The sequence below is a fragment of the Prinia subflava genome, chromosome 1 (genome assembly GCF_021018805.1).
Source record: "Prinia subflava isolate CZ2003 ecotype Zambia chromosome 1, Cam_Psub_1.2, whole genome shotgun sequence".
In the NCBI taxonomy this organism is placed as follows: Eukaryota; Metazoa; Chordata; class Aves; order Passeriformes; family Cisticolidae; genus Prinia; species Prinia subflava.
In genome coordinates, this window is record NC_086247.1 from 34,325,019 (window position 1) to 34,338,604 (window position 13,586).

General features: G+C 37.0%; 1 protein-coding gene across 2 annotated transcripts in view; it reads right to left on the minus strand.

Moving 5' to 3' along the window:
• PREX2 (phosphatidylinositol-3,4,5-trisphosphate dependent Rac exchange factor 2) overlaps positions 1-13,586 on the minus strand; it is a 172,964-nt gene that overhangs the window by 84,041 nt on the left and 75,337 nt on the right. For both annotated transcript variants that reach the window (XM_063392853.1, XM_063392862.1), the window contains 8 exons: positions 12,019-12,122; positions 10,655-10,704; positions 10,031-10,106; positions 9,207-9,279; positions 7,942-8,084; positions 7,697-7,789; positions 6,208-6,356; positions 1,614-1,699 (listed from right to left, as the gene is read on the minus strand). In XM_063392853.1, coding sequence (XP_063248923.1) covers positions 1,614-1,699; positions 6,208-6,356; positions 7,697-7,789; positions 7,942-8,084; positions 9,207-9,279; positions 10,031-10,106; positions 10,655-10,704; positions 12,019-12,122 — 774 coding nt within the window. The remainder of the gene's footprint in view (positions 1-1,613; positions 1,700-6,207; positions 6,357-7,696; positions 7,790-7,941; positions 8,085-9,206; positions 9,280-10,030; positions 10,107-10,654; positions 10,705-12,018; positions 12,123-13,586) is intronic.

Genomic DNA, 13,586 nt, shown 5'->3' on the forward strand with positions numbered 1-13,586 from the left:
CAAAGAAAATGACTTTAAAAGCATAAAATGGCTCTAACTTGAAAGTCACTAATTACAACTTAGCCTACTTTTATACGACCCAAGTTTATGAGCTTCTTGTTTAATTCAGGTGTTTCAATTTTTCATATGTAAAACAGAAGGTTTCTGGAAATTCATAAAGTATGAGAGCATATTAGAGTATCATGTTAATCACGAAGTGAAATATCTAAATTCCAAAGACACTTCCAAAGATACTGTTCTTATTTTCATCTTCCCTGCCAACACAATTATAGCAGAGGGCCTTACAGCTTTAAATCAAAATCTCAAAGAGAATCAAGTAGAATATCTCAAATTAAATTATCAGACGGTGGGACAGGGGGAAACACATGACATGACACCAAAACAAAATATTCTCTTTAAGCAACGTGGTTCAGTGATTTATTTTCACAGCAGAATAACCACATGGGGAAAATCTAGTGACTGAATAGGCACTACAAAAGTAACAGCTGTCTCCAGGTCCTTTCAGTGCAGTTCCAACTCACTCCTGAAAGACAGCCTGCTGGAGTATGACCTTAGTTCCAGCTACCAGAACGTTTACCTCCTAATGTTTCTTGATATGCCACAGAAGTGCCAAGGAAGTAAAAATCTATTGCCTAGAGGCTGCCAGACTGGGGCACAGAAGCTAGGGGCTGTGAAAGAAAAGGCTAGACTGAATTTGCAGGGCTGACAAATAGAAAGTTTGTCGTGACTTCATGACTTGTCAGTTGAGCATATTTGGCAAGAAAATAACTTACAGAATACACTTAAACTTCCCTCATTTTAGTAATTATCACTATTAGATTAAAGCTGCATTTAAAATCTAATATAAAATAAAGTCATTGGAAATTACACTATTACCATGATATGACGATCTCCCCTCCTCTCAAAAAGACTTAAAAATAAACATATAAATAGATCTTATAAAATATCTCTCAAAAAAAAAACCCAAAAAAACCCCAAGCCTCTCTTCAGAAAACCCCAAGGTCCCAATTCAGCAAAGTATTGAAGCATATGTTTAATATCTTCCAGGCTTAGCAAACCACACAAGCAAGCAAGCACTTGCATATTGTTGAGGCTAATCAGAATAAAGTATGTGCTTAATGAATAATGATAAGCAGTTGAATTGAAATCCAGGTGCAGAAATAATTATCACATCACCTACTAAGTCTGTAGTTTATTAGTCTTTCATTTGAAAATTGAATTTCTGGCACCACAGCCTAGAAAAAAAGTCATCAAACTCTGTTCAATTCTGGCTGTTTTGCAGATCAGTTTACTTTTAATTCCTCAGTTACAAACGCAGGAGGGGAGAAAGAAACAGAACTGTCCCACAACAGCTAAAAATACAGTTAGTTTGCTCTACCATAAACAATGTGAAACAGCAAGAAATAATGCTTCGACTTCTTTTAGCACAAGTGCACTGCTCAAAAACATTGAGTTAGGATAGCAAGCTTTTGAAAATCACATCCCAAAATAGTATTTACGTTAAATATGTGCAATTACTATGGCAAAGCCACTAACACCCTTGAAAAGATTTGTAAAAAGCACAGTTTTTTGTAAAATATTTACCAGGACCATTGACAGGTCCTAGGGCTTACCTCTCCCAACAGCATGGACAACAGATGGGCCAAAACCCCGGATCTGGAATCCAAGTCCATCTGCAGAGTCGGGAATCTTCACTGTCCTGATACAAGCAAACATTTAACATGAATGTAGAAGAAGGTAGCATTTTGATATTCAGCAGCATATAGGATTCAGGGGTGTAAAACTCCACATTTTTATTCAAATCAGTTTTCAGATTTTGCAGCATTCATATTCCAGATACTGTGCACCACCAACATCAGAAACAAGAGCAAGATGAGACAGCATAAACAGTCTATTTAACAGGGAAATTCAATATGCTGATTATAATCAAAACACCACCATAGTTTTAAAATTCCTCCCAAAAGGACTGATATTTGGGTAAGCTGCCACAGCACAGCAACACTGAAAGCCCTGGGAAGGCAGGCAGTCTCTCCCAGCTGAGAGGACAGAGCCTGGGGACCAGAGATCACAGCAGGTCTCATCAGACAAGCTGCAGAAGACTGCAGAGCCTAGATCCATATTACAGTTTAACAGAATCACAGAATGTGCTGAGTTGGAAGGGACCCACAAGGATCAGCAAAGTCCAGCTCCTGGCCTTGCACAGACACCCCAAGAGTCACACCATGTCCCTGAGAGCATTGTCCAACCATTCCTTGAACTCCATCAGGCTGTGGGAGCCTGTTCCAGTGCCCAATCTCTTTCACCCTCTGGGTGAAAAACATTTATATAATATCCAACCTAAACCTCCCCTTACAGAATTACAGGTCTTTCCCTCTGGTCCTGTCACTGGTCACCACAGAGAAGGGATCAGTGCCTGTCCCTCCTTTTCTGGTCCCAAGAAAGGGGAAATTTTGTTTGATAAGCAGGACTTCCCTCTCATGAAGCTGTGTTGGCTGTGACCAATGACTGTGTTGTCCCAGATGTTTTTCAATACCTCCCAGAATAATCTTCTCTATAACTTTACCAGGCATAGAAGTGAGACTGACAGGCCTGTAGTTTCTCAGGTCCTCTTTCTGCCCCTTCTTGAAAACTGGGATAACATTTGCCAGCTTCCAGTCAGCTGGGACCTCTTCAGATTCCCAAGACAATTCAAAAATCATCAAGAGAAGCTTTAGAATTATATCAGCTAGCGCTTTGAGGACTCTGGGATGAATCCCATCCCATAGATTTGTAGAGTTCCAACTGAAGCATCAGATCTCACACAGTTCCAGGGTTGGCTGGGAGCTGATCGTTCTCGCAGTCATGGTCTTCCAGCTCAGGACACTGAAACCTCTTTGGTCCATCACCCATGTCAAAGACGGAGGGGAAGAATAAATTAAACACCTCTGTGTTGTCCCTGTTCGTGTGGTGACCATCCTCATCTTGTAACAGGCCAGTGTTATTTTTACATTACCTATTGCCATTAATATACTTGAAAAAACTGTTTTTATTGTCCCCTGCATTTCCGGCCAGCTTAGTTGACCTTTGGCCACATGAATTTTCTCCCAGCAGCATCTCTGTATTCTTTCCATGTCACTTGACCTTGCTTCCATTGGTCTTACGCTCTCCTTTTTGGCTTTATTTGCAGAGAATATTCCTGTTCAACTGAGCCAGCCTTCTGCCTCACCTGCTTGACTTCTGACATTTGGGAATTATCTGCTCCTGTACCCTTAGGAGGTGATGTTTAAAAAGTGGTCAGCACTGATGGTCCCCAAGAACTGCAAAGACATTTTCACTCTGAAATAATGAATCCTGTCAGATGTCATTAGACAAGGTGTTGAGTAGATCATTCCCTGGTCAATAAATCCAAAATTTTTCTGTTGACACCAGCCTTAGAGCCATGAATTGACCTGATGGATCTGCCTAATCCTATTGATACTATTCCTTGTTACTGGAAGAATCAATGAAATCAACTACTGTGCTCCTGATCCCTCTACCAATTGTCCCAGGGCACTGAAGTATTTTTTGATTGCCCTCATATTTCCCTGTTTTATTTCATCACTGCCAGTTTAAACAGCCAATAGTGGATAGTAATCAGAAGGTCTCACTAGTCTGGATTGTTTTCCAGTAATATCCTTTATCCGAGCCCCTGGAGACAGCAGGCCTCCTGTGAGTTGGGTCAGGTCTGCATATCAGACCCTCCATTCCCCTTAGAAGGGAGTCTCCTGTCACAGCTACCCTTGTTTGCTGTTCGCAGAGGAGGCTCTGATGCAGGGTGCAGGTGGTGTCATTTCAGGAGGCCCCGCCATTCCAGACAGACCTTCCCCCACCTCCTCAGTTGTTTGGCCTTCTGGACCCAGAGCCCCATACCTCTTGTAAAAGGTACCAGTCCTACTTGTCAAATTCAGAGAAAGAGGAACCTTCTTGCTGGTACGGGCCGTGTCTCCAGCCTTTATCTTTAACAGACCTTGGCTACCAGTCCTTTGACTAATTACCCTACAGGGTTCTGAGTCCATCTGCCTCTTCACCACAGTGGAGGTTCAAGACTCCTGGGAGTCTGAGACTGTAGTGTTGCTGAAAATAACAATTCTGTCTCTTGCTCATTCACTCAGATACTGCGTAGCCTGTTCACTTCTTCCTGTAGCTCCGCCTGCAACACAGCTCCTCAAACACAGCACACATTCTGCAAAATAACACTTTGCAGTCCCTAGCCTCACAAAGAGGCATCAGGCACTCCCAGCAACCTGTGCCTCTCCTTGCTGAGCTTTCTTGAAATAATGTTCTGTTGCAGTTTTTCTGAGTGTGTATGGAAAGTACCGAGTTCTGTAACGTAAGAATCATCCACTGCTGTTTGTATGACTTGTAAGCACACTGGGCTGCACTCCTGCTTGGTCCAAGAACAAGAGTAATAAACATACTGACAAACCTAGCCAACAAAAACACAATTCTGAGAATCAAAATTCACATCTACTCCTTAAAATTAAGCCCTGAGCTTGCCCAAAGTAAGCTAGCATATCGGCTCAGGGTCTACAAAAAGCAACACAGCTGCATTAGCCCTTATCAGAGTTAGGTCATGCATAACAGTGCACTGATTTAACTTTGCAGCCTTTCCATCCAGACCCAGCTCTGTTATTATTTCAGAGATCTTTGCCCCAAGATCCATTTCCCATTGCAAAAGCAAACAAATTCAAACTGATGCTGAAAAGTGATTTTAAAATACATTTGGACTGTAGCAAACTTGATTTACAGGCAGTTTTGAATAATAGAATTGCATAATGTCTTGTACTTTTTTTTTTCTGGTATACATAATGTTAGGCATTTGGAGATGATTATCATCACAGGGAGATCTAAAGTTCGTTGAAGTCAATAATTTTTAAAAATATAACAACATATAGAGATTAATAATTTTCACTTGAAACATTTTGTAAGTATAACATCATTTAGTGTACTCATTAACTATTGACATCGTCTATATGATTGCATTCTGAAATTGCTTTGAGAACATGCTAATGAACTATGAAAGACCATCACTGGCAGTTTAGGCTAAGAATTCAGGAGAGAACTGTATTCTGTGAACTCAGATGCACTAGCAGCAGCTGCTGACAAAAAGCAGGGAACGCTGAGAAACAAATTTGACTCCTGTGAACTCTGCATTCACTAGATCATCTCTCTCAACCTTGAAATTCACCCACAAGTTGAGTCTGAAATTAAACCAAGATTTGCATTAAAGAAAGTCCAAGATATGCCTTTTATGCTTTCTACAGTCCTGTGGTCTGGGGGATTTTTTAAATTTTGGTTTTTGTTTTGTTTTGTTTTTGTTTGAGGGTGGGAGCAGGTGTTGGAGTATCAGTCAAGATAAGCATATTTATGCCTTATTTACTTCTTTGCTCTTTTTCGTATTCTGGGTGCCATTTTACTCCTCAAGACATCTTTGCTTATTAAGAGGAGAAATAGATCTTCAATCTATCACTTAACCAGAGCCATTTCTGAGTGAGGCCCTCTGCATGCTGTAAGGTAACAGAAGATGGCACATACTTATTCTGCAAATTTTGAACGAAAAATTACTCCTGATGAGTTTTTCTTGTCTCCTTCTTCTTTGTTATGCATGACCTAGCAAAAACTGCATTAACTTAGTATGCTCATTTACATATTTACTGAACCCATCTATTCTGCCTCATTTTGTATTCTTTTACATAACAAAACTTGTGTCTAGGTAGGAATGGTCAAAACTGTGTACAGAAATGCATCTGTTACATAAAGATGGGGAGCTCTTTATCTCCTCCTGCTATTTACACACCCAACACACGAGCTGAAAGGGCCCATGAGACCACAGAGTCTGACAATACTAAACCTGCAACTAATCCCAGACACAGGAGTTTGTTTCATATACACAGGGAGAGATAAGTGAACAAAACTGTCCATATAGTCAACAAAACTTGATTTTAACTTGCAGTACCTGCATGTATTTAAAGTGGCAGAGCTGAAGATCTTAAGTGCTCATGTGATTCTTTTGCTGACTCACAAATAGGATGAAACAAAATCAAGGCTAATCAAATTGCTTGACTTTGCAAAGTCAGATCAGATACAACATTTAAAAACCCTTTACAGTATTGCTCTCTGAAGTTCCACTGGTCCTAAAGTTCACTTCAATTGTTGTTTGTAAAACTTCCCAAAGGAATGATAACTTACTCTCGAGGTTTAGTGCTCACAAGAACCCGCAGGGGCTTTCTGCTGTTTAAACAGGCTTTCAGGAAGCAATCCACTTCACTGAAGGGTCTCAGAAAAACCAGGTCACCGTTAATGGCAAAGATTTTCTTCCCAACTTCCAAGCCTGCCATCTGGAAAATAACAACGTTTGTGTATATGTTTGCTTTTTATTACCACTAACATGATGTTTTCTTCAGCTGGCATGCAACCCCAATAGAAAAAAAATCACATTCACATTTTCTTTATATTCTTTATGACTCCTTCACATACCAGCACAAGGGACTTACACCACAAAATGCTTCTAAAACAGGTTAAATTCATGTGAAGGGTAATCACTCCTGTTGAAGAGAGCTAAATTCAAGACCTAGTCTTAATCAAGATTTTCTGACAGTATCACAATATCAGTTAATTTTTTTGTAATTAACACAACAGCTTTGATAGAGCCATTTATTTTATGACAGTACCTAATTTTTCATCCACCACTTTCCAAAGGAAAAAAGCTTCTTTTCATAAAGAAAGACTCAATTAATATTTTAGCAAGTGAATATTTGGTAAGTTCCAAAACAAGAGTCTTTAAACTCTGATCTAACAAGAAAAGCACCATAACATTTAAACTACAGGAGTACAAAGATTGGCTCAGGGTACAGGCAAAGCCTTACCGAGAATATGGCAGAACCTGACTGCTAGAATTCACCCTATTTAGCTCTGTGGCTGAATTATATCATTTATCTGCTGTGTCTATTTATAATTTAAATTTGTACTCAGCCATGAGATTTAGAAAGCCTTGATATCTAGGTGCAAGTTTTTCTGTCATGAAAGAGCATTGTACTTTATCTTTACATATATAGAGAGTCCTGTGCTGCTCAGTAGAATATTAATTAACCCAAAGAGAATCTAAAGCAATGCTACCAAACAGGAAAGCTGTAATTTATTCATTCAGATTCTCAAATTCCAGACTTTATCTAAATCTTGATACATGCTTTACTATGAAATATACCAACTGCAACTCATAGACTAGCTCTATACCCATTTCATATTCTGCCAACAATGTTTATTTCAATTATGATTAATGTCATCACTGGAATATTACAAAATGCATAAAAATAAAATGACAGCTTTTATATCATCGCTCAATACGACAATTTAGCTGAGCAGAAAATAAGTGTTAGATTATGGTCAAAACAATACTTTAAACAAAACACAAGAGAAAAAAAACCCCAACCAACCAACCAACAACAACCATTTAAAAAAAACCAAAAAAACCCAAAACAAACAACAACAAAAAAAACCCTTAAAAAAAAACTAAAAAAAAAAATTTAAAAAAAAAAGGAAAAAAGGGAAAAATATTCACAGGCACAACTTTCTTGGTAACTGTTCACTGTCACTTTCTACTACTATAGACTTGCCTAAATGACATACAAAACATACATCTGTAAATAAAACAGGGAAGATAATTTATAATATTTGATACCTCAGCATTTGATCCTTTCTCCACCACTTTAATAATTGGCACCTTATTTTTATCTTCTAAACCAAAACCATAGGTTCCTTCATTACATTTAATCTGTAAAATATTTTTTTAAAAACATTGTTCAGAAAGTCATTAATAAAAATTGAAGAATGTCTTCATTAAATAACAATAAATTGTCCTAATATATTGTCACAATGACCAATTTTTTTACTCATCAAAGTACACAATGGTGATGTTTCACTCACCAGTAATGACTTGGCTATGACATTTTCCACTACTTTCAAATCATGTTTCATGAGTCTGTGCTTCATATTTGATCCTTCCATTTCTTCATCCGCATAAAAACGGAACAGCAGTGGTTCATCTTTAAATTCACTTTTCTCTAACACTGTAAGACAGAAATCCACACATATTAATCTTTATTTTCTTTTGAACTTTTGAATATCATGTCTTTCATGAACCATAAAATACTGAACATGCATATATTGAATGCTAGCAAACCATTTGTGTGTGTGTGAGCCTAGGAAAATCTTTTAACATGTACAACAATTGTTATTTGGATTCATTATAGAGGGATAGGTATCACTAAGCTCATTTTTTCGACAACAACATCTGGATTCCACCAAGCTGACAAAGATATATCAGCCCAAAACAATTTTAGTGAAAATAGCAAGCACAAGGTTTCTTCCTAAAAGGGATTTTAAAAGATGATTTTGAAAAGTTCTCCTAGGGAGCTGCTGAAGATGCTCACCACCAAGTTCTGGCACCCTCCAAATGTTCAGAATTAGAAACAGGTTTGCTGGGGATGTGGAAGCAAGCAGAACAGCCAATGGATGCAGTTTGTGTGTTCAAAAATCAAACGAAAAAGAATGGAAATAGCAGAGAGTATGTTCTCAACCCCTTGTCTAACCAAGCTGATAGAAGAAATTTCTTCCTCTTTTCATTTCAGTAAATGACCTACTACTTCAATCCTTTCACTGAAATCTTTCCCCTGATGCTATTAGATGGGTCCTTGTTCACCTTAATTTTGGTGTTGCATGTATCTCTGTCTCCTCTCTTCTTTGTTGTTTGCTATTCTTATGATTTCCTCATTTTTCTCCAATCCACTTTCTCTTATTGTCATCACTCCGTGTTTTTGAAGTCATGCTCCTCTATACTTTATTAATTCCCCCCAAAATCTCACATTTCTTTCCTACATTATTTTTTATTGTCTCATCAGTGCCATTACTTTTTAAAGACATTTCTTGCAGTGTGACTAATAAAACTGCCCCCTCTAAATCCTTTAGCAGATGAATTCCTCAGCATATGCTATAAAATTTGGATATAATTTTCCAAGTACACAATAGTTATTTTTTCCTTGAAGACTGTAGCATCAATCTCTTTAGTGATACAATAGAAGAACTTTCCATCTGTTCTGTAATATCTTTATCAGCCCCTGCATTTCCTTCCAACTGTGCAGATAACATTAAACAGAAAGTAAGAGTAGCTTGTACAGAATGTATTTACTTACCATGGTGCATAAACCCGTTATCACAAAGAGCTACACCAAATATCATAGCTTCCTCCCTCGTCCGGCAATCCCCCTGTTAAAACATAGTACATTTTAAAAATGTATTTTAATATATTGGCAAAATGGAAACTGTGCACAATGGCATCATCTCACAAGGATGGGGATTGCTGTAGATTACACTCACCACCACCACCTTTATGTATACATTTCTAGCATATGTATATATGAACCAGTATATACCTGTTTATCACAGTATCAGAGAGTAGATTGGGTTGGAAGGGACCTGTAGATGTTATAACCCTCTATAATTACAAATATATAGGAAAAGGCTTCAGTAAGACTCCATTCTCCATAAAAATTTAACCTAATAGAAACTATAAGCATCAAAGTTTTAAACTTTTTTTTTTATGGAACATGTTGACTGAGTGAACAGGATACCATGTTGTTTTATCTCATTCACTTAAAATGAAACAGAATTAATGGCAGCAAATTGGCACTGACTTTTGCTCATCTAGTTAGTAATTTAGAGTTTCTCATTTCGTTTAATTTTAAGCCAAAGATTGTTATATGCTGAATCACAAAGCTAAGGGTCATCACAACATTTCAATTCAATTTCAAATATGGAAGATAAGCACAAAAGAGATGGAAAGCATAGCTGATGACAGCTGATTTCTGTTACTTTACCAGTTTAAGGGGATTACACTTACACATACTATTCTAATAACCCCTACACAAAGTGTTTGTATGTTGTTCTTGTTATATCACTAGCTTTCAAATCAGAATTTAAATGAAAAACATACATAAATCCAAAGGTGTCTACTTGCCTGGGCAATCAACCAATCTATGAATTTGTTAGCCATAACCACAGATTTGTAGGTTCTCAAGTGATAGTCTTTATCTCTGTTCAAAATAACACAAAACAATTTTTTTAAAATCAAAGAAAGGCTCAGAAGAAAGAGAAAAATACTTGTAGCTTATCAACAAGTTAGTGCAAGCATGAATTGAGCACTTAATGGTTGAGAAGTTTTCTCTGGAGGAAAAAAATAGCAAATTAAGTCTTTCTTGTAGACAGAAACGAGGAGGTTGATCACATCTTATTTGGGTGATATTATCATTGGACTATAAAGGCAGGTGTGTTGTTACAGCTGGGACTCTTCAAATGAGGTAAAGGCGTGTTAGTAAAGGAGTGCACTAATATATAGAGTAAGCATATCCATTAGGACGTAGGAGGCTCTAAGAAGTCCATTTAAAAAGTTATACTGAACAGAGTTGGCTGCCATTTAGTGGTTCAGTTATGCTTTTTGTCTTGATAGCATTTCAGTCTTATCTGATTACTCTCAAAAGACCAATCTTGAAAGGATGGGTTAGCTTCCTGCATTCAAACACAGCATCTTCAGATCATGTACTTCCTCCAAATGACTCCCTCAGGATTTCCCAGTTGGACTCACCTAATCACTGGGGTAAAGAGACTGTGAAGGCGACAGTACAGACGTACACCCTGTTAAAGAGAAAGAGGTGGGGAGTAAACCACAATTCACATCACAGACGAGAGGCAGGGACACAGTAAGGAAACTTGTGTGCTGTCAATGGATTTCATTACATATCAAAAAGATCTGTTAAAATTTCTACATACTTTCATATGCCAAACAATATTTCCCAATAACAATATTGATAAATTATGAGAATGAAAACATTTCCAATCTAACCTAAGCTTACAGAGACACATGCAAAACATATCAGCTTTAAGATAGCATTAAAATATTCTGAAGGCTTTAAATACTTAGAAAGAGAAGCACACAAAAAATAAATCAATGTTTCCATGCATTAAGGTTAACCCAAACAGTGGTTGCTATTCTACACACAACTGATTAATTAAAGTAAAAAACTACTGCATTTCATTATATGCATCAATACTTTGCTTACAAATTAGAATTATAACTAACCAATTTTAAAAATGCAAAAAGATTCAAAGATTAGAAATGTTTTCTATTAAAAACAAATAAATTATACATCTGGAGTAGTTTAAGAACCTACCATCAGAAAATCGTATTTTAAAAAATGAAAAACACATTAGTATTACTTAGGAAACTATCAAAAAGCAATTAGGTTTACAATATGCAAGTATAATGACTAAAAGTTGTGTCAAATTAGATTCCATCCTACTTTGCTCTGCCTGGGAGTTCAGTATTGTAGATTCCTCTAGATACACTTTACATTAACCAGTGGAGCAAAAATTAAATTATACTGCACTGTAATACCCAATACCAGACATTTTCTACTGACTCCAAATCATGACAAATTTGAATATTAATGAGTTTAAAGGCAAGTTTGATCAATCTTTTCATTGCTGTCAGTAGCTTAGATGGGTAGTATAACCTATTAAGTTTAAACATCTATGTGACTATAGATTTACTGCCTTGTTAGGGCACTAATGAAGGACACCCAGCTTATAGAGAAATTTGAAAGCAGTTTCCTACATATATCTTCCTATCTGTGAGAAGGGGATGAAAAATACAATAGACTGAACCTCAGTTTCAGGATTACCCAGAAACACAGGCAATGCATTCTGCATGTAAAACTATTGAATAGCTACCATACCTACAGGATAGTAAACTCTCATTTAGTATTTAAAATGTGTAAAATAGTAACCAAAAGCTTGTAAATAGAAAACTGAATTTGATTCACATAAATCTGGAGTGGCAACTGTGAGGGGATTTTTTTTTTTATCCCAGCAAATCTTACATTACTTTTCAAGCAGAATCTCAGTTCCTGATGTGTTCTTCCTAGTAATAGCAACTATTTTATTCTGTACCTTGGAGATCACATCCTGCATCTCATTTCTGGGATAGTATGTTCCATCATCATATCGGAATCTGTACAGCATGTGTTCAGGTTTGAATTGGTGCTTATCTGTAACTAAATTTAAAAAAAAAAGGCATTGTTCGATGACTCTGAAGAAACCAAGGAGGGAAAAGAGGGTCAGCATCATTTCTTCTAGTAAGAGCCCTAAACACAGAAATAGGTAGATTTCAGGAGGCCAGGAACCCCAATTAGATCATCTGCCCTAAGCTCCTTTATGCCACTGGTGATGATATTTCTTACAACATTTAAGTAGTACAGAATAAAACAAACCATTTCAAGTCACAGGGCAAAGATTAAGGAAGGCAGGCAGGGGACAGCATGAAAAATTAGGCACTCAAATCTTTTTAGTCTTCAGTGCTTTTACAAAGCTTATCAAGCAAATAGCCAAATAAGACTTATTTTTCATCTGTTTATGCTATTCTTTCACATTATTTTCTGTCCCCAGTCTTGATGAGGCCAATCTCAGATGAGTCAGTAAATATACAAACACTTCACAACACACGTGACCAGTCTCACAGTGGGAACAAAGGAAATAGGAATGTCTTCCTCTATATAGAGCCACCTAAACATCATAGGTGCAAGAGACTGGCAATTATTATGAAGATGTAGATAGTCTATTTCTCCAAAGGCCTGGGGAAAAGGATCTTAACAGTTAACTTCCAGAGTTTCACAAGATTCCAGCAACAAATCTCACAACTTCGAGTGTTTTGTCAAACAAGTCATACCATAGGATACAAAGATTGTCCTGGAAACTGTCCTGCTGCAAATCTTTCTGAAAAACAGCTGATCCATTTGTTGGTTGAGGACAGGCTTGGGCATTATCACCATCCTAAGAAAACTACTTTATTAATTACAGCTTTGCTGGCAGTTGTAAGCTTTAATTTTAAAAGTCAATTTACTTGTCATCAACTGATAAAGGAGGGTGGTATAATGTCTTCATTTATCAGAATAACACACCTGGCAGAATTAGGTAATTCTGTGCATGCCTTCCTATAGCAAGTGATTAAACCACCATACATAATTCTCTTCTAAAAATTTAGTTAAGCATCATAAACTTTGTACAGTGAAGTGCCTTCTGTCTGTGTCATTTTTCATGCCCGTCAAGCTCCTCAGTATTTCCACACATCATCTGATACCCAGACATAAAAACTGAACTTCATATATTAAGTGGTTCTACCAGTGTCATGTGCAAGAGCAAAATAACCTCTCTACTTGCATTTGATATATCTAGTAATAGTAAAGCCCAGGACACTATTCCAATTGCCTTGAACTGATGGTTATTCAAAATAATTCCTAAGCTCTTTTATGTATCATTGCCTCTAAATACATGAGTTACAGACTACAAATTTTTTACATATAATGCCTAACGTAAGTATCTAAGTGAATTTTAATGGATTGTGACCATTTAACTAAGAAAAAAATATGTATTCTGGCTCTATAATTAAAATGTATTCCTACTATTGAAGTAAAAAAAATATATATATTCCAATAGATTAACATACAAAAAGAGTTCTTTAT